The sequence below is a fragment of the Lagopus muta genome, chromosome 19 (genome assembly GCF_023343835.1).
Source record: "Lagopus muta isolate bLagMut1 chromosome 19, bLagMut1 primary, whole genome shotgun sequence".
NCBI lineage: Eukaryota > Metazoa > Chordata > Aves > Galliformes > Phasianidae > Lagopus > Lagopus muta.
In genome coordinates, this window is record NC_064451.1 from 3431340 (window position 1) to 3456946 (window position 25607).

General features: G+C 50.0%; 1 protein-coding gene across 4 annotated transcripts in view; it reads right to left on the reverse strand.

Moving 5' to 3' along the window:
* The window catches only part of ASTN2 (astrotactin 2), a 264246-nt gene that overhangs the window by 128307 nt on the left and 110332 nt on the right, over window positions 1–25607 (reverse strand). For all 4 annotated transcript variants that reach the window (XM_048965614.1, XM_048965611.1, XM_048965613.1 and 1 more), the window contains one exon: window positions 5539–5689. In XM_048965614.1, the coding sequence (XP_048821571.1) occupies window positions 5539–5689 (151 nt within the window). The remainder of the gene's footprint in view (window positions 1–5538; window positions 5690–25607) is intronic.

The following is a 25607-nucleotide window of genomic DNA, read 5'->3' on the forward strand; positions in this document are numbered from 1 at the left end:
CCAAACCAAACGGGATCCCCCTGACCCACACTGTCACCCCATCAGGACCTCACCAGGTGACAGGACATCACTGTGTGACACCACAGAGCCACCTCCTGCCAACCAGAGCCCCATCCTCAGCCAAGGCAGGGCAGACGCACTGCGAGGCAGCCCCTTCCCAGTGTAAAGGCAGCCAGCATCCACCACCATCTGCACAAGACTGTTGCTTAGGAAAACATCTATCTGGATTGTTTGTGCTAGTGAGCAAAGGCCCTTTCTTTTCTTTCTCTTTTACAAAGATCATTAGCAGCGAGACGGGCGATGGGGTCACTGGAAACAAAACGTGTGTCTCATTACCGACGCGATTCCTCCCGAGAGGAGCCAGCTCTGCCCAGCACTGCCTGCTCACAGCTCCGCTCCTCTTCTCTGTCATTTAAAAAAAAAAGAATATTTAATAAAGTGTTTTGGTAAAGAGCAAAGCGTGTTTTTTATTATTCTGCTCTGTTTTCTCAATATTAGCAGCCTTTTTGTCAGGCACTTCTCCCACACGGGCTTCTGCTTCTGCCTGACTTGACATGAGCTGGGGATCCCGTGGCATGGAGGTGAGGACCCAGTCGGTCGGGGGCGGTGGGGTCAATGGGAGTTTAATTTGCAATGCCAAACCCAACCACAACATGCTCAGATAGCCAGAGCACCAATGGAACAGATCCTCTATACTGGATGGACAGACAGACAGGCAGTGCACCAAACCATTATCCTGAGGTCACAGCTTTCCCTCCTACCCCCCAGAGCAGTGTGGGGCTCCAGCACTGGGTGTGAAAGAGTCCAACAGCACTAATGAACTCACCTTCGTTAGACACATTCTTCCTCAGCACTGAAGAACTTCTCCAGTGGGAAACAAAACCATTAATCCAGGGTACTGCTGAGGCACCAGCAAGTGCCAGTGTTTTAATGAGCTCTGAACTATGCGCTGGCATGTATTTTATTTGCTTGTTGGAGCTCAGAAATGATACAAACACATTAAATCCCTTTGTGTCCATATATATATTTAGTCAGCTTTGGCTCGCGCTGCTTCTGCCTCTCTGGATCTGAAGGGGCTTTGTGTGCCCCTTTCTCTCTGGGGCCATCCTTCCATTCATCACCTCCCTGGGCAGCAATGTCCTCACCCCCCCAGAGCCTCGCTGCAGGGAACATCCTTCCCAAAGGGCAACATTACAACCGTTTGCTGAAATAACAGTCATTATCTTCCTACTCTTTTCTCCCTGCTTCGTTTTCTATCTCAAGATCATCAGTCATTATTTTAGCCTCAGAAAATGAAACCCATCTGTTCTGCAGGTTCCAAAGCATGTGCAGTGGTAGCTCACATCCTCAGCGTGTCCCCAGGATGCCTTGCCAGCATATTTTGGAGCACACTATCAGCTCCTGCCCACTGGGGCGCTTGCTGCCCATGACACAAGGGAGCCTGGCACCACCAGAACCCTTTGGGAGACCAGAAATTCAACTACAGATTCATCTGACCTCAGGAAACAGCCTGGGCACAAAGTTAAACACCAAAATCAAGGACTGAAACCAAAGGCAAGGACCCAAACCAAAGCCCAGGAACCAAGTCAAAGCCAAGGACCCAAACCAAGTGTGATACGACCAGAACACAGAGCAACCCAATCTGCCGTGGTGCAGAGGGAAGAGGTGCCAACTGGTGACCTCTATGGAATGCCATTGCAAAAGCCAACACAAAAGATGGGACTTTATCATCTCAGTCACCTCCTTTCAGCACTGAGACCTCCAGCTCACCTCAGTGCCTCCATCTCAATAGCACCAGGGGTTTCTGCTCCCACCCATAATATACATAAGTAGTAATCTTCTGCTTTGAGGAGCCAGCTAAACTTAAGGGGGATTAGAAGAGAATGGTTTCCTCCTCATGTCCCTCCCCTGCGTGTTGTGCATCTCCACATAATTAGCGAGGTGCCTCTTAAGGCAGGGACGGATGAGTTTTTATTTTTCAATGAACAATTGTCTGTCAGAAAATGCAGATTTGATGAAGCTTAAGTGCTTTATGGGATTCCGTCAATTACATCTCAAAATTCACTGGGAAATTAGAACAGCGTTTAATTTTGACAAGGTTGAAATGTTTTGGTTTCCACTGCTTTATTTTGTTTTTATTTCAGGTTGAACACTGGGATAATGTAACATCTGACATAAAACTCCAGATGATAATGCTGGAATGAAACATTTCCCCCTCCTGCATAGGACAGAGATGTTTTGAACCAACACAGTCTGGAATTTGCAGACGTGGAGCATTTCTGCACAGTTTTTTGGGGCTGGAACTGCCAACACCCAGTGTCCCCAAGGAACATCAGCTCTCAACCCCACTCACTTCATTTCCAAATGCTCCCATGCTCTCCTTCATCCCAGGAAGCCCCAGGACGACTTGGGCTGGCAGCAGGAGAGCAGAGAGCCCACTGGCCTTCTCTCACTTCTAATCTCACTTCTCTGTGAATTGGTTACCCTCTGAAATTAAACCATTTCTCTGCAGTGCTTTGCAGCAGCTGAGGAGCAGCCCTTATTTTGGTGTGGAAGGGAGCAAAAGGGGAGGATTAGATCCAGACAGGCTGAGCTCAGGCTTATACGCCTGTGTGGACCATGCCAAATTCTCTTCTTTCTGTGTCTGAAAAGGCCAGGACAAGCACAGCACAGGTGTCACAGTGTGGGCCACAATGCAATTAAAAACCATCTCCCTTCCGCACACTGTGGAGCCAAACGTTCTCCTAGCTGATGGGTTGTCCCCATAGCCATGAAGAAAAGCAGTTTATATTGTGCTTGCAGCCAAATTGTTTATATTAGAAACACCTTTCTGCTAGCAGGACTTCAGCCTGAAATGATGCTTGATGAGGCATGGTGCAGGAACCATGCACACCAACACGGTCACCTTGCTGGGGTGGCAGAGACGAGTAATGGGAGCATTGGCATCTGTGAGCAAACCCCAGCCAAGTGACAGGTGGGGAAACCTGAGTTTTAGCCACATTGCAGGTGTTCCCTTCATTCCCTCAGGTCCAATTCACAGCATTTCAACTTAAATTATAAATGAGCAACACGCAAGGGTCAGGCCCTCTCCCTCCTCCTGCATCCTTTCCCTCCTGGCTAGCAGCTACCCACGTGCTGGAAGGAGGGCTCAGTGATATACATTTCTCTATCAGCAATAAATAACCTGTCTTGTTCCTCCCCTATGGTTCCTTCTGGTTTGCTGTGATCCTGGAAGCTCGCACAGCTGCACTCAAGACCCACTGGGTCTAGAGATGCTCACTGGGGTTTTGTTTTCCTTGGGAAGTGATTGTGGCATCCCCTGACTGACAGCAGCTCTGGGTACAGCAAGGAGAAGTGGGATGTAAACAGACACAGAGTTTGGGGGTTGCTCTGCTATTCTACAAGGTAGAGCTCAGAGCCAAGGCACCATTTAACAGTTCCAAACAAAGGTCACAGCGAGGTGGCAACCCGTGCTTCTTGTAATTACCCAAGCAATAAAAAGCCTCCGATAAGTAAAGAACTGCAGAAGAGCATTATGCACGAATGCCACCTACTGGGTGCAAGGAAAAATAACAGAAAAAAACACGAGAAAGGTGAAAAGAGCCCTGTGGGAAGCGGGCTCAGAACCCTGGGTCCGTGCACTGAGGCTTTAGTGGAACAATATGCTTGGGTCTCATTCAGAAACCCAAAGAGGCTCAACCAACACCTGCAGGCAACCGCCCCGACACTTACCCATGTCCTCTAAAGGCCAAGCAGTTGGGTAATGGCAGGGAACGTTCTGCTGAAAGCCCCAAGATAAATGCATCCTCCATCCTTGCAGAATTACTGGAAGCTGTGCTAAGGGCACGAAGGAACTGGTAACAGATGACGATTATAAATAAAAGGAGTAAGAAATCTTTGAGATTTGTGCTGTTCCCTGGTCGAGCTGCGAGGCTCCAGCTCTGCTGTGTATTAATTGCTTACAAGCCCACATGTATATTTTATGCTCGGTACCTGCCTGGAACATTTGTTGGATTTAGCCTTGATTGATGAACCACTGATTATATACTTCTGTGGTCCTCAGCAAATTAATAAACTGTTGACTGGTAAAGATTAACAGCATGTCATGATTTGAGAAACAGTGTCCAGAGTAAAGCTGAAGAAAACCTAGCGCTAAAATGAGCAGGCGAGTGCTCCCTGAACTCTATAAAAAGGGGATAGTTTAATTAAATTACATCCCGATATTGCCCATAGCACTCACCAAATTGGCAAATTGAGTTCACGGCAGTTCAGCTTTAAAACTAACTGACATTCCTGCAAATGTACAGCAAATGAGCCCATCCCTCCCGGCACCGCGAGAGATGCTGTCACCAAATGACTGTGGCCGAGGGGACACGAGGGTGAAGCTGGGTTACCAACCCAGCTCCCATCACCTGCAACCTCATCCTGTGCCATGAACACAGCCCACGGGGAGCCTGGGTGGAGGAACCATTGGTTTATGCCTTTTTTCCCCCCCACGGAATGGCCACGTTTCCTCACAGCGCTGCAATTCCTGGGCTCCTGGGGAGCAGGATGGACCTTGAGGTGATTTTCCCTCCTTCCTGCCGGATGTGTTTTGTTCCCTTTAAAACCAGTCCCATTGAACCATTACAAAAGCCAGGGGGGTTGTTTTCCCTGAGTGACGTGGTTTTCAATTTCTGCCTCTCCGTGTGCCGCCGTGGTGAGCGCTGCGCCTGTAATTTATTGACAATTTCTATCTTAATATATCCTGACTTTTAAAAAGAGGCTTCTCTTCCCAGAGGCACAGGGCAATCAGAGCCCCGATTGTTTCTGACAGCGTCTGCGAGGCACAATTAGTTTGCAGAGCAAAATAACGGTGGGAAAAAGAAAAAATAAAAGGGGGGAAAAGAAAGAATAAAAAGATATGCCAGAAACCGAGCCCCTCCCTGGGAAGGGGGAAAGGAAGAGAACAAAAGGAAACAACGATCGGAAAAGAAAGCAGAAAAGGGAGAGGAATAGGAAGGAGGAGACAGCAGGCGCTGCGGGGCCGGGTGCTGCCGGTGACACATCAGGCTGTCGTGCTAAATGGCCTTAACAAGCAATTGGAGAAGGGGATAATGAAAATGCCGCCCCGGAGACGGCACCACTCCAGTCTGACCTTTCCAGGCTGCTGCCGTGTGTAAACATCTTCAATAAATAAAGAGACACTTAACTCCTGCCTCGGCGGGGGGACGGGCTGAGCCTGCAGAGCCAGGGCTGGGACAGCAGGTGATGTCCCTTCTGCTACAGGCACAGCGGGCAGCCCCACAGACACCTCCCCACCAGGCACAAATTCCGTCTTATCCCTCTGGCTTTTCCACACCCAATCCCCAAATCCCCAGCCCCAAAGTCCCTAAGGCAAACTTCCCACCTGGGATTCACTGCCAAGAGGGGACGGGGCAGCAGCGAGCACCGAGCACCGCATACATCCATCCCTCTGGGCATTGCTGCAGGCAGCAAGCAGTGCGTGCCCCCAGGCAATGCAGGCAGCAAGCAGTGCGTGCCCCCAGCTGTACGTACCACGCAGCCTGTCGAATCCACCTGGCGATCCGAAACGCACTTGAAGTTGCGGGTGCAGCCACCGTTGTTGCGGGAGCAATCCCGGACCGGCCCGAAAGAGGAGAGCAAATCATTGATGGTTTCAAAGTAGGTGGACAGCATCGCTTCTTCCCTTGGAGAGAAAAGGCACCGTTAGAGGCAGCAGGAGGGGCAGGGAGCGGCAGCACGCAGCGTGGCACTGCCGTATCTCACCCACAGAGGTGAAATCATGGCGCTGTGATGCAAACCCACCTAGAGGAAGCTTGCCAAGACAATGAGGAGTTTACGGTCTTGCTGTGTGTTTACATAATTTGCTGTGTAACTTTGACATCTTGACCAAAACCAACCTGCTCTGAGTATGCCTACGTCATTTTCATGCAAACAAGAGGCCTTGTTAGCATCACTGATGTGAATCCAACCCCCTGCTAACCAACAGTAAATCCACAACAGCGAAACTCCTGGCTGTGCTACACCTGAGCCAAGCCTCCCAAGCCCCACCACCCAGCACACGGGGATTCCCCATAGGAATTAAAGCCACACAAACTCAGCTTAGTGTTTCCTGGGATGTGGCCGGGGACCTGGGCTCTGTCCCAGGGCTGTGGGCTGCAGCTCTGTGCTGCACACCCCAGGCACAGCTGTGATCTTCCTGAAGCGAGCACGAAGCACAAACCCCAACGAATTCAATGACCGCTGAAAGACTTGAGTTGCTCCCAGCCCTGCCTCGCTGTGCTGCGCACACAGCAGATTTTGTCTGTGACAAAGCACTCCTGCACTTCTTTCTGCTGGGTTCCGGCAAAGGGAATGCAGATGCTTATTGAGAGCTTTGAGCATCTCCAAGGTATTTTTCATCTTCAAAGCACACTGCATGTGTTAACAGATTGCTGCAACGCACCGTGGGCTCCAGATCCGGTCCCCATCTCACCAGCAGTGCAGACACACAGGAGACAAAGCATTTACCCAAGGTCACAGGACAAGGCAGTGATGGAGACAGACTTGACCTCCGCAGGGTATTTATGAGATCATTATACACTGAAGGCTGCAAATAAACACTGACCCTTGTGGCCTTAAAGCACCCAAGAGGCAGTGTGGGCAGCCACACAGCGCTCTGAGCTTCCCCTGCAGCATCCCCCAGTGGCACCTGAAACCCATGCAGTGACCCAGTGCCCACTGGATTGGGGGTTTTATTGCAAAATCCTGGCAAGAAAACAGCAGAGGAAGAATATTCAGCAGTCCCTGAGGATCAGCACCACGTTCCTGTCGGAGGAGGGACTCGCGCCGTCACGCTCACGCACGCAGCCCCACCAACACTGTGCCTCCAAAAAACCATGAGTCAGGCATTGAGAAAAAAAAATGGTAAAGAGATTGGCAGGAAAATGATGAGGTTTTAAAAATAAATCAATCATCAGGAGGGCTCTTTTCTTACTGTGCCTTCTGCTTTCTGAGCCTTTACGGTGTAACCAAGTTTCTTCCTGAAAACACGAGGGCTTGAAATTATCCAACGACAAACCCAACATAATGAAGCCCTGCGCTGTTCTCAGGTCAGATGTTCAGATTTCCCTTGGATTCTAGAAGGACTCACCACCTGTGCTGCCCACTTTCACCCCAATTAATGTTTCCCAATTAACTTTTCCCTCTCAATGATCATGTTTCCCATATTCCCCCTCTCTTGGCCCATTTCCTAGATTTTGCAGCATATCTGGAGCTCAATCTCCCTCTGTACTTTCTTGGTCATGTTTCAAATGTCTTTAGAGGCCCTTTTCTATTAGCACTCTGTTCCCACTAGAATTTGCAGCTCCTCCAAAGTGAGGCAGTGAGAAAGGCAGAATACATTAGATCAGGGTGCATATATCGGTGGAGGGAAGAGGGAACAGAAAGGCGATATTATTCATTAACCAAAAATGCTGCTTGTAAACATAGAGAGATATTTTCTTTTTTAAATAAAAATACAACAACCGTGACAACTCTCCCTCCACCCACCTGGAAAGCTCAGCTCCATCTGGGGCCAGATGCTCAGCCCACATCGATGAGGTGCTTGCATAATGCCAAGCTGGAAGCCCAAACAAACGGCTGCTCGTGCCCTGGGGCAGTGGGAATCTGCTCTCTGACATGGGGCCTGGCACAGCAGATCCCCATAGGTGAGCCTGAACGAGTCATTACACATCTTAACATATTAGCTGCCCAAGGAGGCAGGGAAACACAGATGGAGGTGCGTGTTGCAATGTTCCCATGCTCCTCTATCTCCCCCAGCCCTGTCCTTGGCGCTCCTGGGGTTCCCACCTGGATGCTGCAGCTCCCTATAAGGGAAAAGGGGTGAGTTTTGCACGGACCTTACATCCCCTAAGCTGGAGGCCTGCTGGGAAGGAGACGGGGCTGCTCCCCACCAGCCTGGAGGGGACATCAAGTCCTCTAGAAAAGGGGCTTAGGAGTGCATGAGCCCATTCCTAATGCCAGCTTCTCCCCACAAGCACATTTCTGAGCCATGCACATTCCTGCTCCAACTCCCAGCCCTCCCAAATGACACACACCAGCCAAACACTCTCTCCTCTCCACCACAACCCTCTGATCATACGCCATGCCTTGGTAAAACCTGCTCTTCTGACAACTTATTTCACAGGATGTGGTCCACGTGATGCTCAGCAGCCCTGCTCCCCATCACCACACAGCTCCTGCACCCACCCTGTGCCACTTCCCATCACCTGCATATTGAATCACTCGAAAAAGCTTTTGTCTTCAATCCCATCACAGCCCTCTGTCCTTCCCCTTTGCTCCAGGACCTCATTAATGAAGCAGATTCAGCGACAAATATTGCTGTGGGTTATTTATTCATGAAATATCAACACCATGCAATTCTCAAAGCCTCCAAAGTACTCAACTCTGAATAAGCTCCTGAGCATCACAGTGACTCTTCTCTCCAGCTCATTCTGGAAGGGGATTAGTGGGTGTTATTCAGCTTAGCTGCCCCTTTTTAGTGCCTGCTAACGGTTAAAGGCTTCAGCTCTTACAGGGTTAAACATAGTTGAGAAAAACAAGGAACAAAAGGATGCCAGTTGGAACTAAGCTTGTGCTTTGCAATCATCCAAGCTTTGCCCTTTTCCCTTTAATCTCTCATTCCTTCAGCCTTCCTCCCTTGGGACATCTCACCTAAGGACAGATTTACCCAGAGCAGTAGCTGAAGTTCCACCTGGGCCAGGGGACTTCATTCCCCCCATGCAAAACACTCTCAGGACCTCATGTGCTCTCAGACCCACTCCCATCCTTTCTGCTCCTTTCCTCTTTCCCCTCACATCTCCTTTCCCTCTCATAAAGCAGCCATGCTGTTCCTCTGGGGGCTTCCCTGCTCTGGAGCTACAACTGAAGACCCTGAAGCCTCACCCACATCACTTTGTTTCGCAGCTCTACCCACAGCCCTGTGTTTTCTCTTCTTCTTGCTCAAGCTGAGGAACCAAGGCAACAAGCAATGTGAATTAAAGGTGCTTGCCACTGCTGGGTGGCCAACTTCAGATGCTTGCAGTTATTTTTAGTGCTTGTAGCACTTCAGACATTCACAGACCATTCCAGTAAAGCTGCATTGTAGCACAGGCTCAGCTTTCTTTATAAAGAGCCGTGCTGTTAAACACCCAAATTACAACAAACGTGCCATAAGTAATCGCCTGCACCCCAAGCCAGCCCCACAGCAGGGACAGCCCCACACTGGTAGAGCTGAGCTGCACTGGGAAGGCATGCATGGTGCTGGGAGGCCACAGGGCAGCCCCAAAGGCATTGGCAGCCTTTACCTTACGGATTTGCGGTCAAGCAACGTGTAGATGTTGTACAGAGGGACATGGGCTCGTAGGAAATGTTGGTGATAGGGTTGGACTGGATGGTCTTGGAGGTCTTTTCCAGCCTTGGTGGTTCTGTGATTCTCTGACTTTGCAGTTTTGAACTTCAAGTGCTGCATTTCCTAACGTGGTGCACGACGCGTGGCTATGGAGCAGATTTATTATTTTATGTAAAGAGATGAGTTTCTCACGTACCCACGGGCATTTTTCAGTCGTTCTAACAGTGGTGGGAGGTTTGAAGACAAGCTGTCATCCAGGCTAGGTCCTAAACTGGGAGAGCTCCTCCTTACTTGGGTGACACCAGAGACAGCACTCAGTGGAGCTACCTGTCACACATTGCCGAGGAGCTGCTTACTATCAGTTTTCTTGATAGCACATTTCTTGCAGTAAAGCTATAATAAACACTTGCAAAAAGAAAAAAAAAGAGCTCTCCAAAAAAAACCTTGAGGTTGAAAGTGTGAAGCATTTCCTACCACGCTTCAATAACTTGCTGGAGAGTCAATAAAACCAGCGCTCCATTGGAGTGTTTTGAAGCTCGCCTTGGCAACCACAAGGACCAGAAATTTAATTAAAGCAAAACAAAACAAACAAACAGCACACAACAAAAGCAAGCTGACAAAGCCCATCCTGCAATGCACATGTCCTGGGGCTGCTGGGCCATGTTGCAGGGCTCTGCCCTTCCACGCCGGGCACACATCCCTGCTGGCTGTGCACCTTCCCCAGGTTCCTTGTTAGCTTCACCAGGTGCTAATTACTCCAGGCACGGAGATGACTTTCCCTCTTTTGAAGGTGCCCAACACTTATGAAACTATTTTCTTCCTTTCACACAAACACAGAGCCCCAGATCTCGGTGATATCAGTACAATTGCTCCTAAAACCTCAGCTACTGCTCTCAGCTGGCTGTTCCAAATTACTTCAGAGCAATCCGCTTTCCTCGGTTGACTGTATCAGCAGCAAGAGACAGACATACCTAATTTAGTTGTATTAGCTTTTGTTATTAACTACAAGGGCACCACAATTATCCCAGATGAGCCTGACCCATTTCTTCCCTTCCCTTCCCTTCCCTTCCCTTCCCTTCCCTTCCCTTCCCTTCCCTTCCCTTCCCTTCCCTTCCCATTTCACCTACTCTCCTGCCCTCTCCTTCACTTCCCCTTCATTCTTTGTGCAGCACTATTCCACATTTCACTTGCCAAGGAAGAAACTTCCTAACACGATTTCTAACAGATCAAAAAGCTGCAGCACACCAGAAGAAAAGCACAGATTCAACATCTTAAGAAATCAAATGGCAGGAAATGGTCACACTTGGAGCACCAGGACAAGAAAGCTGCAGGCACAACGAGGAGTGCAGAGGACATCCAGGACCCCCAGCCCTGCAGGACCCCCCCTACCTCATGCAATAGGGTTCCAAACAGCTCCAAGTGTTGATAAATGAAACAATTAGCAGCGGTGGGATCTGCCTGTTTAACATGGAATTGGTAGTAGTAATACGTAGTAATTGATAGTAATTGAACACTAATTAACTCACAAAGTAAAATGTTTATCTAGCAAAATGGATCACACTAATGGTGCGGGGTTATCAGTCATGGAAGCAATGCATAATTAAAAAATACATAAATGAAAATTATCAAATGATTTCTCTATGCTAATTAATATTTTTATTAGCTCCGTTTGCCTAGCAATCCCTTCCATCCCATCCCCTCCACAGACTCATTTCAAACTTTCCAGCTTGTGAATACATTTCAGGCTGGTATTTCCAACTGAGCCCTGGAGGGACACTGGTCCCAAACCCAAACCCATACGGCTGCATGGTGGGACATCCTCCAGCAAAGGGATCCTGCCCTGCTGCCAGAAGGGACGGTGCTGAGCAGTACTGGGGTGTCTGCAGCACTGGGGCATCCCAAAACCCACCCCAGGTTCTGATGAATGCCTGCTGGATTCTTACTGCCCTACAAACAGCTCCTTTGGCAGCTCCCTGGTGCCTTCATTGCTCCTCACTGGAGAGTACACAGCTCCTGCTTACTCTGCTCTCCATGGCAATTACTCAGCTCCTCACGAGTGCTTATTCTTTGCTCAACACCAGAAAGCAGCAGTATTTCACAACCAATAAAGTGATTAAGTTCCCAATCTCGCCGTTATCATCCCCATTTTACAGATGGGGAGCCAAGACCTGGGAACAGTAATGCAAGAAAATATCCACTACATTACATGCACCAAATTTGTGACATTTAGACTTGATTTTTTCAGAGTACTTAGCATTAAATGACACTTCCTCTACTCGCAGAGTAGCTTTCAATGACTTAGGTGGAAGTTTTTACTGCTCCACATTAATGCAGATCATTCCCAGAGCAGGTTCATTGCCTGTGCGGAACGAGGCAAAGGTGAAAAGCCAGTACATGGCCATGCCATTAAAGCAGGCTTCGTAACGCATCCACACCGAGGGGCTGCCTGGAGGCTGCACAGTGAGCTGACCCTGGCAACTATTCGCTTTGGAGCTCTGCAACCTTAATAGCATTTTTTAAAGGAGGGGTCACGCACAGTTTTACTCTGGGAAGAGAGGAAGGGGAAGGCGTTGCAGGTTAGTTTAGGTAGGAAAAGAGGGAATTCATCACCCACAAGTGCTGGATGCAGCACTGCTCAGCCCTTCTCACTCAGCCTGTAGGAGCAGGGACCTTCCTGCTCCACTCACCACCCCCCTCCCCTCTCATCCCAGCACATCCCATTCCCCCCCCCAGACCCCAGCCTGGCACTTCTGGGAGCTGCTGTGGGGCAGGGACACAGGCTGTGCTCAGGCAGGGAGAGCACTGCCCACTGCTGCTTAAATTAAACAAGACCTCACTCCGTCTGTAGCAATTTGAGTTATGCAGGAAAGCCTTTAAGCTGGCCAAATTAATTAGGGTTTTGGTTGTTGTTTTTTTTTTCTGCTTGTAAGAGCTCCACATGTCATACAAACATCTGCCTCCATCCTCTACAGCAGTTTTGCCTGGAGGAGCAAAAGAAATCTTAGAAAAGCAAGCAATCGAACAAAACCCCGGACAGAAGGCATGAGATGTCCATAACAATGCCCACATTATTAAAGGCTGAACACACGAGATGGGTCAGCCCCTCCAACCCCCACCCCAAGTACAGCAACAGCAGCAGGTTGCAAACCTCAGCCTGAGGATATCTATCACTCAGCCTTCAATGTTTGCTTAGGCACAAACCCATTGCTTTTTTCCCTTCCATTCCATAGCCTTCGAGGGTATTTGGGGTAAGCTGTGTAGTCTAGCAGGTTCTTCTGGATCTGACATTGCAGTGATTTGTGAGGGTCAGTAGGGGAAGCTGGACATTGTGAGCAGGATCCCATTTGTCCACTTGCACACAGGCACCAGGACAAGCCCGCATCCCAGGCTCAGATTCCCTAATTACACAGCAGCTGTGGGTTTTTCCAAGATACAATAAAGTGCTTAGATGCAGCGCCGAAAAGCACTTTAGAAATGCCGATAGAATTAGATTAGATAAATAGGAAATGGCCAGGGTTGCTAGACCAAACGCTCATCCCCTGATTTTTTTGCAGTTGCTGAGCACCTGCTGCTCCTATTGATCTCTTGGGAAGCGATGGGGTTGAGCCCTTGGCAAACAGGAACATCCCCCTGCATCTCCTCCTAAACCCAGCACAGTCCCAGGCCCCACTGCGTTCCCTGGTCCTGCTGCAGCTGGCTGTGGTGCTGCCCATAAGATGCAAAACTGCAGCTGTTTGGAGAGCCAAAGCAGCAAGCAGCACTTAACAAAACCACGGGGTCACTTACTAGGGGTGTCTCTATGCATAAGTATACATATATGCATAGCTTTGCTGCTATATATAGCACCTTCTATCAGCAACACTCAATGATTTTGAAAAAGCCAGGTGAGCGTCCGCAGACAGAGGAACTGAGGCACAACTCGGTTATTTAGAGCTTGTTTCCCGAAGCGGTCTTTGAAGTTGGAATCCAATTAATTTTATACCTGGGGAGAGATTTGCATAGGGATTTTCTGTCCATATGGATGGGCTTTTTCAAAGGGCCTTGGCTCTTATCTAAGGCACTCAATGCAGACTGTGTTATGCAAGATGCCCAGTATTCATTAGCAGCTCCTGGGAGCACAGCCGGGCTTGTCGCAAGGTGCAGCACACACTGGGAAGCTGGCTGGTCACCCAACCCTTCCAGAGACTCCACGTCTGTGGGTCTGGTCCTTGGAGCACTCCAATCTCTCACTGCCTTTAGTAAGGATCCATCCCACTGCTGACTGGGTGAGGGCACCCAAAGAGCAAATCCTTCCTCCCATGCAGCAAGGAAAGGGCTTTCTGTTGGTTTAATTCCTTGAAGAAGTGCAGCATGGAATTAGAGATGCCATCACTGGCATAGGAAACAAGTGACATCAGTGGCTGGGGAGCACCAAGAACTCCTCTGTGCAGCACCCATGCTCCATCAGACCACCATGGCTGTGCCTCAAAGCTGCCCACACCCTGCCAGAAGGTTCACCTCCTTTGCACCTTCCCCATGAACGCACCACAAGCTCCTTAATCTCTGACCACTGCAAAACAGAGCACTGTCAGCACATCCCTGCTGCTTAAAAGCAGCTGTACCCAGCTTGGAAGCTTTTTGGGTCAGCTGTGTTTAGACCAGTGCATGGGACAGCTCTGCTCATTTATTAGTTTTGAACCTCTGCTGACTTGCACTCTTATGAATACCCAAGCAGAGAAGCAAGCTCTCTATGGACAGCAAGCAAGCTTTCCGCCATCAGACACAAAACACAGACCTGGACAGCTTGCAGTGCAGTGCCTGCACTCCTCTAACCTGGGGAACAGCTGAAAAGTGTGGCCTCCAGACTTCAGAGGAAGATGCAGAGCTTAAGATGTGCACGAAGCCCGCAGATGTGACCACTTCATAACCAAACTGCGTGCACCAGCAGGCAGTGGGCAGCCCCCAGTGCCCATAATGAGCAGCCCTGCAGGCATCCTGCCAGCTCTGCAGCCCCAGGGGCTGCACATTTTTAGCCTTGCCTGCAGCTATATCCTGTAGCAAATGCTGTGTCCAGGGCCAGGTGTGTACTGAAAAAAAAAGGATAATCAGCATTTAAAAAAATAAGAAGTAAGCTGGCACTGAATTCTGATGCAACCGTTTTTGCTCCCGCCGACCCAAATTGGCTGCCATCAGTGCAAATGGCAGATGAAGAAAACATTGACTTTCTGTTTGGGTCAATACACAAGATAAATTGAATTCAGTGTTGGAAAAAGGAACATCATCATTCACCTGAGGAAGGGAGGGGGTTAAAAAGGCAAGGAACTGGAGCAGCCAAGCCCATACCTCAGGTGGGGACCAGCTGTCCTGTTTCCTATGGAGCCCAGCACTGGAGACTGGGATTTCTTGGGGCCAGGACTCAGGACTCCACTGTGGCTCAGCTGTGGTGCCTTTAGAACAGGGCACCCCAACCCCACACAGAATCACAGAATCCTAGAATGCCATGGGTTGGAAGGGACCTCAGAGACCACCCTGTTCCAGCCCCTGCTGTGGGCAGGGTTGCCAACCACTAAATCAGCACCAACCAGAGCCCCATCCAACCTGGCCCTGAGCACATCCCAGGATAAGTACACAGGGCATCCCATACACATGACTGAGCACCATGAAGCCCCACTCAACAGGCAGCACTGTGCTCGCACACCATGTCTGGGTTTCCTCGGAGCTCCTCTGGATACACCCATGTACCTGGAGACATCCTGCCTTTGTACATCTCCATGAGATCTCATTACAAAGTGCAACATGAAGAATGCATGCATTTATTAAAGGCAGAATGCCCTGTGCCTGCTGGCAGATTCCTTACCCAAGTCAATGATTGAAAGCATCCCACACCAAATGTGTTTCCAAGAGCCCTGCTACAGCAGAGCTTGCATGGGATGCAAGGGGCTGAGCAGCTAATGGCAGGGGTGCATGGGATGGGAGCATCCCTCCCCTGGAGCCATCCTGACCTCAGACATCAGCTCTGCCAGCAGCCAATGGGAGCGGGGATGCTCAGTGTGAACCACAGCTACATGAGGAGATGCTGACACATGGGATGTGGCCATCAGCACTCCTGCCCGGATGGATCTGTCAAAGCAGATCAGGAGAAACTTGCTGGGGAATCTGCTCTCTGGATGCACATTTTGCAACTGGAGACTGATCACAATGGAAGAGGAGAAGGGGAGAAAAGAAAGGAAAAGAAAAACCTTTGCGTGCTGCAACACCACCCTCTTCCTGCCCATCACATTCCACCCACCACCTTTATTTTCACGTCTGTTTTAATGAAAGGGACTAAATGGAAAAATTTCCACGCTAATCTGAAGCCTGCTTGCAGGGATGTGAGGGGTCTACAGGGAATACAGTCTGCTTCCTTCACCAGATACGAGAGAGAGAAACGTAAAATCCAGCGCTGAGGAGGCAGCAGCGGGAACCTGCTCAGTACAAAACGGGCGTTTGTACAGCACAAAGCAGCAGCTAAGGTCGGCAGGGTGAGGAGAGAATACAAAGGAGGCTGTGAGCAGTGAGACTGCAGGCAGGGGCAGCTGTGGGGCTGCAGCACGGCTGGGGTGTGCTGGGAAACACCTCCAGAGGGGGAAGCATCCCTGCCACGCCAGGTGGTGGGAAATGCTCAGGCCTGCAGGTGATGGGATGCTGGGAGCCCATCAGCAGCCATGGGACGTGGGGTCCCTGCAGCACACGGAGCCTGGGGGGCTCCTATGGGATGTGTGGCACTCGGTGGCATGCATTCCATGCCCGGTCATGGGCGATGTTTTGGTCACAGCAGTGCCCTGGTGCATTCTGCACATGCAGTGCTGCTGATCCAACGTCTCCCAAACAAATGCCCTTTCACAATACTGACCAAGACTTTGGTGGCTTAGGGACAAAACTGATTGCAGTCAATGAGGAGCATCCCTAGGAGTGGCTGCTAATGTGACCCTTGGAAAAGGAGTTAACCAAGAGATTTTGGAGCTCACCAGAGAGGCAAACCCGAGCTTTTACAAGCACGAAAACAGCCTGAATTTGAGGCTTTTTTCTTTGTCTGTTGCCATTTTACCTAAACAGGCTTATGGATGCGTATTTGTGAAAGAACAGACCAAGGAGAACTTGCCTCTCCAATTTTTTTGTCTCGATGGAAGGAGGAAGGAGCCCAGCAAAGCTGAAATGACCGCCGACCGCCAGCCTGGGGGCGTGGAACTTGCTTCCCTTCACATCACAGGAGCCCCCCTCGGCCTCAGTTCAACTCCAGCAACATCCCCCTCTCTACCCGACGCTCAGCTTAAGAAATGAAGATGACTTTAAATCTCCTAAGGGGCTGCTCTGCCAGAGGAATGAGGAGAGAACGTTCCCCAGAAATAAAGCACAGAGCAGGAGTTGGCGTTTCTGGATTTACTGCCTCTCTGATGCTGAATTACTGCACAACCGCGAGCAACTCCAGATATGTCACTGCTCCAGACTGTGAAATGGGGACAACAACAGTTACCTAGCTCCCACGGTGCCGTGCAGTTAATTAATGCTGCTTTGAGTCGTGAAGATGAAAAGCGGTATATAACTGCAAAATAGTGCTTTATTATTATTATGAATGAAGCTTCCACTCGTTCCATTAGAGTGAACCTTAAAGCAATGCTGTGGCAGATACTGTGAATTGTTCCTAGCAGCTGTACGACTGCTGGCATTCACAGGAGCTGCATTGTGAGCTCGCATGTAAGAGCTTTGAATGAGTCGGGGAAAGAAGAAGAAAGAGAGGCAGTGGGGAGAACAAACAGAGAGAAATTCCCTCATATCTTGTGCTCAGCACCCAGAGACAGCGCGCCCACCTCCAGCAGGCAGGAGCAGCAAAAATAACAGGGAGAAAAGCATCTCCTCACCTCCTGCTCTTTGTGCTCCACATACATGGGCTGAGCGCATCACGTCAGGCCAGATCAGACCTCCAGGGTCTGGAACAGCAAATTTAGATCGCCAGGCCACTCTGTGACAGCGCTGTCTCACTTTGAAAAGACTGCAGCACGAGATAGGAGTGCAGAGAGCTCTGGGCAGGGCCAGGCACCCCCAGCATCCCCAGCACAGCCCACTGGTCCCTTGAGCCAGCGCCCCAATGTCAGCACCCAACACCCTGCATGACCTCCATCCCACCTGCACTGCTCCCCTCTGCACCGAGCGCAGCTGAAGGACTGGCTGCCCACAGTGCACAGCGCTGCTCCTCATAGTTACCTTCCATGTTTAATTCAGAGGCTAGTTTAGTTAATCTATTTTTTAATAATTCATCCCTTCCATCTTAATTTTGGTAGTTGTTGAAAATCCCTAATAAAACATTTAAGGGTTCTTTTACTGAAGCAATGGCATGATTTACTTGATGGAAGCCAGTCTTTGATGTCCTGCCTTAATTCCCTCCCTCCTGCCGTGCCTCAGTCCCGCTTATCGCCGCACTGGAGGTAAGAGGTTCTTGTTGAGTTTTGTAGCATCACAATGCCTGGTCAGTATTAATAATTCCGCCACCCTGCCCAGCTTGGACAAAATATACAGCACAGGAGTTTCTTCCTTTTGTCAGTGTGGCTCATGGCATCAGCAGGGAGCAGAGCTGGGACCAGGCAGGGCACGTTGACCACCGAGCGTGAGCGAAATGCTGCAGGTGCCAACTCCATTGTTCAAGGAATAGACACCCTTTTATAGCGCTTGTATTTCATTCTCTACTGCCGGAATGGAGAAACATGCTGGGTTTTTGCATCCATAATTGGGGAAGAACAGATGGTAGAGGCACAGTTGGAAGTAATACCGCCATTAAAATAATCTATACGGCTCGTAACTCTCCAGCACGTGAGAAAGAGCAGAGCCTGCCTTTGCCAGAGCGCCTTGCCCAGCCCTTCCCCAAGCTGCAGAATAGCTGGGAACGTGTTCTTGCAGTTGCTGGGGTATCCAGGAGACTGGGTGGTTTTACTGCCAGATGACATGGATCCAATGGGTCTCTTCTACCCTTCCAGCAAGGCACCATCTTCTACAGCATAACAGAATTACTGCTTTCCCCAAAGCATTCAGCTAAAGGAACTACTTACTTTGCATTCACAGAATCACAGAATAGTAGGGGTTGGAAGGGACCTCCAGAGATCATTGAGTCCAACCCCCTGCCAAAGCAGGTTCCCTACACCAGGCTGCAATTCACCCTAATTGTACAAAAAAAAAAACAAGAAAGAAACACAAAGTCCCAAGTACTTCAGGTAGGCAGGAGTGTCTCTGAAGTCAGCTTAAACTGGGTGTGATGGGAAAAAAAAAGATGCTACCAAACCCCACTGACTGATGAAAATTGAAACTTCTCATGGGAACAACCAGACCTGGACCTGACTTCAATCTATTTCAATACCTAAGAGCTTCTTTGCAAAATCAGCCCAAGAGGAACACACAGAACAGACCAGGCTGCTAGCTAATATTTGGAAAGACATGTTCTTGTTCTGCATGACTTAGGCTGTGGTTTCAGAAAGCTCTGTGCCCTCCAGAAGCCCCAGCCATGTTTGGTACCTCCTGATGGGTGAGGGTTTATTGGAGAATCAGAGAATCACCTGTGCTTTGGTTACTGCTTTGACCTGGTCTGTTTTTCAACACAGCCATACTACAGAAGAGGTCCCAGTCCATCAATACAAAATGGAGGACACGTCTGAAGTCTCAGAGGAGCACAGTGGAAGGAGCAATCCTTTCCCACACAGACCCGGAGGCCAACATCCTCATCCTGATTTAGTGAGCAGAGTAGGAAAGTGAATCACAGCAGGAACCATTCTCTGGCAGGGAACCCCAGGCCTCCTACAAACACCTCCCCAGGCAAAGGCAATGATTTTCCCAGCCTGAAAATTCTTTGTTCAGCTTAAAATCTTCACTGCAATCATGCAAGCACCTCCCCACATCCTTACCCCGTGCCCTGAACACACTGGAGCCAGCAGGACATTACCTTGACAGCTGGCTTTGCTTTATGGAGCTGTAAATACATTTTTTAATAGGCTGGCGGCAAGAAAGATGTGTTTCAGACTCAACAACATCCCAAATTAACTGAGATTCATTTCAAAAAGGGTGAAGGGGGGGAGGCAGGGGGAACACAAGCCTGAAACCCGCAGAACATAAAGCCTTGGTAGCAACTGCCAAAAAGCCCCTGCACAGCTGCTTTCTGGCTCTGCAAAGAGATTAAAACCTGCAGCAACATCAGGCTGAAGGAGGCCACTGCAGGCCGTGCGCATGCTCAGAGAGGAGCTTTTCGGTGGGTTTTTGTTTTTTTTTCATTCTTAAATTGTGATTTTCCTAGAGAGGAGCCAGCCCACGGCCAGCACTCTGCTGCCCCATCCCCACACTCAGAGTCCCGCTGCACCCCAGGGGCTTTTAGGGCAATGCCCCACGTAGGGCTTGCAGAGCTCTGCACAACCTCTGGCAGTGTGGGGTGACCTCCTGCCTCCATCCCCTCCTCCTCCTCGTCCTCCCTGTGCTGCAGCATTAAGCTTGACGTGCCTTCGTTCGCCCCGCCGCTGCTCTCTGACGCCTAATTTGACTAACCCTTTAGTGACTAATTTAATTACCCCGGCCCACAAACTGACAGACAGCTGTTAAAAATGGTTATTGCATTATTAATATGCTCCAGTAATTTCCCATTAAAACTATACTGTTAATAATTTTTTTTTTCCCCTGTATTTCTTCCCTCTTAATTAGTCTATTTAAAACTTTGAAGGAATATTCTCTTTATGGTAAATGGGAGCGTCGAGCAAATTACATTTTTGATTGAATACTTCTGTGATAGGCCAGCAAATAAGACCATTGAGTTGTTAATTATTGTCAGAGTTTCACACGATGCCTGCTAATGAGGCAGTCAATCTTCTCTGCCACTCCTGGAATATTAATGGAAGCCTTTGGTATTGGTTTTGTCACTGGGAGGAACCAGGAAATCCTTTCTTGGGCAGCTTTGGGTGCTGGGAGGTGAGGAAACTGCCAGGTTGGATGGGTGATGGAGAAGACCAACAGGGCTTGAAGGCAGGTTGAGCTCAGGAAGATCTTGGGCATGCTAACTGGCTGGCTCAGCTTGTACACCCAATGGGTGGGTTGCCATGAATCAGATCACTCCCCTCTCTGCAATAAAGGGCTTTTTTTTCTCCTCTGAGCCAAGTGAAACACCCGATCTCTCAGGTATTTCCATAGGATGATGCAGGAAAGTCATTAGCAAAGCAGACCCACGTTGGGATTCACACTCAGCTGCAAGGCAGTGAGAGATCATAAAGCCACTGTGAGTTGTGCTGGATGGTGAAAGGGCAGGTTTCAGCAAAACTGCTCACGCTGCTCAGGAATTGATTAGCACTAATGTCAGGTAGTTCTCATTGGAACAAGGAGGAGCTGGGAAGCAAAATCTGCTGCTGTCAGGTCTGCAAGGCTTGACTTCCCAGCTTGGCTCCCATTGCCTTGCTGATGTTCAGAGCACTGGTCTGGTGGACACAGAGAACCATGCTTAACCATGCCAAAGCCACTGCCATCCCAAAAACACCTCTGGCCACACCAGAGGCCCAGATGAAGAAATTACCTTGCTTTAGGACAGAGGAACTGAGAGAGGACTGGGCTTCAGAATCTCATACATGTGCTCCCTGTGCTGCCAGTGACAGCCAGAAGCAATGAGACTTTCCAAAAGCCCAGAACTGCTCACAAACCAGTGCTCTGCTGGGTCAAAATTCCACCGAGCTGCTCACACAGACGTGCATTTAAAGGATGATGCACGTGTTCCTCCCTCAGCCCCGAAAAAGCAAACATGAACACAGAAACTGCTCCACTGCACTCCATAGTGCAACCTCCTCCACCTATGCGTCCTCCTCCACGTTTTGCTGGCACCTGACCTCCTGCAAAGTAAAGGCAGCAACCTTTGCCAGCACAGAGCATTTCCAGGGGTGCATGTGGGGCTCTGCAGGGCAGCTCACCGAGCTCATCATAACTGGAGATATTTGTCAGCATAGGTGAGGTCAACCAAGAGACACATAGGGCACAGTCTTACCTAGCACATCAGTGGAGTAGACACAGCAATGCCTGTGCCCCATGCGCGGGATAAGAGAAAAGACAAGTGCAGACCAAAGGTAACTGATTTCCAAACGCAGATGAGTCTAAACGGATTGTGATTTCAGCTGTGGGCAGAGGACAAAGCAGCGGATTTGTCAGGACTGCACAAGCACAAGGCAGAGCAGAAACGTGCCTTCCCTAAATAGGTCGCACAGCGTTCCGCACTCGCTTTTATTTCTGTGGATGAGCTCTGAGGAAGTGGCTGTGTGGGCGCCTGACCCAGGGATGGGCAGAACCCACGAGACTCCAAACAGCTTCACAGATTGCTCCTCTCCCTTCAGCCTGCTTCGGCCCCCCCAGCCCCGCTCCTGCCAATGAGCAGGAACCCGCTGCTTCCCCAAAGGAGAGCATCAGTACACATCAAGAGGAGGAACACCCCTGGGTACCAGCACCCAACCACACGGGGACCTCGTGCACCAGGCTCTGCCACCGGGAAACTCAGCTCTGGTTCTAAGAGCCTGCAGTGACACTTCCAATGAGAGTTAATAGCAGATGACAGGCTGTCAGCATGGGCACGCACAGAATAAACAGGGGCTGGGTTCAAGAGCCTCGCTGCAGGTTAACTCCATCCCTTTCCACAGGGTTTTCAGGGCACCCCCCTGGGGAGCTGGCGCACAGCAGCTGCTCCGCAGCATTTACTCAGGTAGCTGAGCCCTGGCAGATGTCAGGGCCCATTACACACGGATCAGCCCTGCGATAGATGGTTATAAGCAACGTATTTGCCTCTCAGACTCTACAGGTCAAGGAGCTCTTTATTAAACCACCCACCATTTCATCATTAACCCTTTACAAACTACTCCGCTACGGCCCAAAGCTGCATCCAATTCCAGAGCAACCACATTTCAGAGCCAACACCTTCAGCTCTGCCCAAGTGTGTCTAATACACACTAATTAAGAAGAAAAGAAAGAAAATGTGGACTGAACTGAATAAAGAGACTTCTTATTGCAAAATCTCAGTGCATATTTACACAGTATCCTGCCTTAATTCTCAGCTTCTTCATTTGTGTCATTTTAAGCCCTGCACAGTAGCAGGGAAGTATTAGCTGGTGTTTAATTGTGTGCTTCTGAGTTAAGGGCTGCTGCAGGGAGGGAGCCCCTATCCACAGGTGGTTGGAGCAGCACGATTAGGATTAGCTAGGACACGGGCAGGCAGTGACGTGGGACATCCCATGGCCCCAGACTGGGGTGAGAGCTGCCTGAGAACATCACCAAACGGACAGCCTCAATGGCATTATGGGCTCTCATTCACACTAATGATATTTACATAGCCCAGATGCAAGCAGGTAGAGAGAGCCTCAGTCTAGGGGAATTGGGTACTGCCAGAGAGCTTGACAAGGAACAGGAATATGGCCCTGCAGGGTACATCCCCTTGCCCTGCAGTCACTTTGGTGGCTCCTCTGAGTCAGTTACTCAGGGTTCCCCCGGCTCCTGGAAGGGCACTGCTCAGCCCATCCCAAAGTGTGCAGGTAAGGCAGCAGGACACTGGCACCAAGCACGTTCTGAGTGACACACAGAGGGCACAGAAAGCTTCAGTGCCCCTGCCTGCACCCTAAGCTACAACAACAGGCTCTTGGTTCAGCCGCCAGCACCTCATTATATCAAAAGCACTGGAGGAAATGTCTGGAGCTGAATTGATTAGCACACAGGAATTCTTCAGGCAGTGAAAGCAGGGCAATTCCCAGGATGGTATTATTATTTTGCAAAGCTTCACCTAATTTTCTTGGTGTTATTTTTCCTCCCACTTGCTCCCCAGTCCTCCTTCCCACCCTCTCCAGCTTTGCATGTCGTCTCTCCAAACAATATTCTGCCTGATGTGATGCAGTGTGCCACTCAGGAAAGCACCACCACCTACCAGAACCCCGGGCTTTACATGCGTAGCAGCAAGAAAAAGTTGAGGGTGCTTTTCATTCTCACTTTCTAGCCAGCAGCCAGACCTGGGGAGGCCACAGAACCTGTGTAGGACTTACCATCAGATACATCATGGACAGAGAAGTCAAATACACAGTGAATAAGCAGATGAAAAAGGGCAATGATGCAGAATCTGGACACAGCGGAGGCAAAGGGCAGAGGGTTTGCAGCTGCAGCACAGCACAAGGAACTCAAGCATTTTCCATGCCAATGGGCAATGCTGGACACAGGACACTGATACAGATGCAACACGCATGCTACGCTTTCCGGGCTTTACATCTGGGAAGTGCTGCACTGTCTCTCCCTATGGGTATCTCAAGAGCAGAGGGCATGACAAAGCACCCCGAGAGCCACAGAGACAACCCGGAGCAAAGCAAAGCCTATGGGGAATGCTGCAGCTGTGGGGCTGCAGCTCTTTACTATGAGAGTAACAGCTGCCCAGAGAGGCTGTGGATGCCCTGCTCCTGGAGGTGTTCAAGGCCAGGTTGGATGGGGCCCTGGGCAGCCTGGTCTAGGATTAAATGGGGAGGTTGGTGGCCCTGCATGTGGCAGGGGGTTTGGAGCTTTGTGATCCTTGAGGTCCCTTCCAACCTGGGTCATTCTATGATTCTGTGGAATTGCCCAGCACATCAGGGTCAGTGGAAACATCTCCTGGCTACTCAGGAGCTCAGCTGACGCTAATTAACTTCATCTATCTTGGGATACCTCAGCCTCTTCTGTCCACCAGCTGCAGCTGTGGTTGCCCTGTGGTTGAAGCTGAATGAAGGTTTTCTCAGGCAGTTTTGTCGGTGAGCACAATTCCTCCATAGCCATGTGTGCATCCACCATCCCTTTAAAAAACTACCAAGAAATCAAATGAACTCAGGAGCTGATTTTCTTGATTTTCTCCAAAGGTCCTTTCCAAACCTACAAGGGATGGTGTCCTCCCTGAAACACCCCTCAGACAGAAGGACAAGCCTCCCCAGCTCATGTCCACCTCCGTTCCCATTGCCTTCACTGGGAGGTTGTTTCTCATCCTCTGGCAGCTCCGAAACCCATTGCTCCATTGCTGGCACGCTCCCAGGAACATTTCAGCTCGGATGCATTTTATTAGTTTTGTCCTCTGAATGAAGTGATCCAACAGCAGTCACGGGAGATAAAAACCAGAAAGGAGGAGCAGAAATGGACCACATCGGGCAAGTTTATGGCACCTGAAATCTCATCAGAAGCAGCCAGTTGATGGGGCCAGTTCCTTCCAATTGCATTTTAAAATAGCTAAAGAAAAGGTATTCAGCTTTTCCCAATGTCACAGCCCCACACAGGACTGCAGCTGCCACTCACACAGCTGAACTGGAGGGGAGGCATACAGCCAGGTGGGAATGGGCCATCGTCCCATCTGCTCCTGCTTCAAAGCACCGCAGTGCCTTCAGGACAAGTTTGCTCCTGGCAGCCCTGGGAGAGGGAGCACAGGCTCAGAAAATCCTTCCCCAGGCACACAGGGAGTCCTGGCCTCGTGCTGCTGCACTCTTCTCATTCCTCAGCTGTCCTTCTCCTGAACCCACCAATGCCATACTGCACAACTTGGCATTGCGATGAGTGATGTCAACCTGGGTCATCAGGGTTGGTAACAGATAGCAAAGCTGACTGCAAATTCTTTGTGTTTGCTGGTGCTCGAGTGCCTGCCCCACACTAGTTGTGCTGCTGCTGTGTCCATTCCCAGCCAACTTGGTGTTCTCCAGAAGCACAGCATCCCTCCCAGCAGCAGCCATGCCCTGTGCTCTGCTCACAGCCCCACCATCCCCAGCAAGCACCTGCCTGCTGCAAACCCCCAGCATCCCACCCTCCCCAAGCAATGCTGTGGTTTTTAACTCATTTCTCCTTCATGTGCAATTGCCAACAAAACGAAGCCTTCTCCTTTGCTGCAACACCAGCTCAACAGCCCAGGAGCACTGTGTCCCCAGCTGCCTCCTGCCTGCCCCAGGCTGCCCTGGATGACACCAGCACATCCTTATGAAACCCCAGGCAGGCTGTAGAGCTCGATGATTCACTGCAAAAGAAACAGCAAGGGTAGAAGAGGAGGGAAAGGAGGAGAAAGAGGAAAATAGAGTCTCCCAGCAAAAGCTGGATGCAGCTGCTACCAAGAGGTGATCGCCCAGTTTCCCAGTGCCCTGCCCAGGCTACAGACACTCACAAAGGACAGCTAAGAAAACTCAGATGCAGGGAAAATATATAATTAGAGAAAAATAGCACAGGCAGGCTGGACAAAATGAGAAGC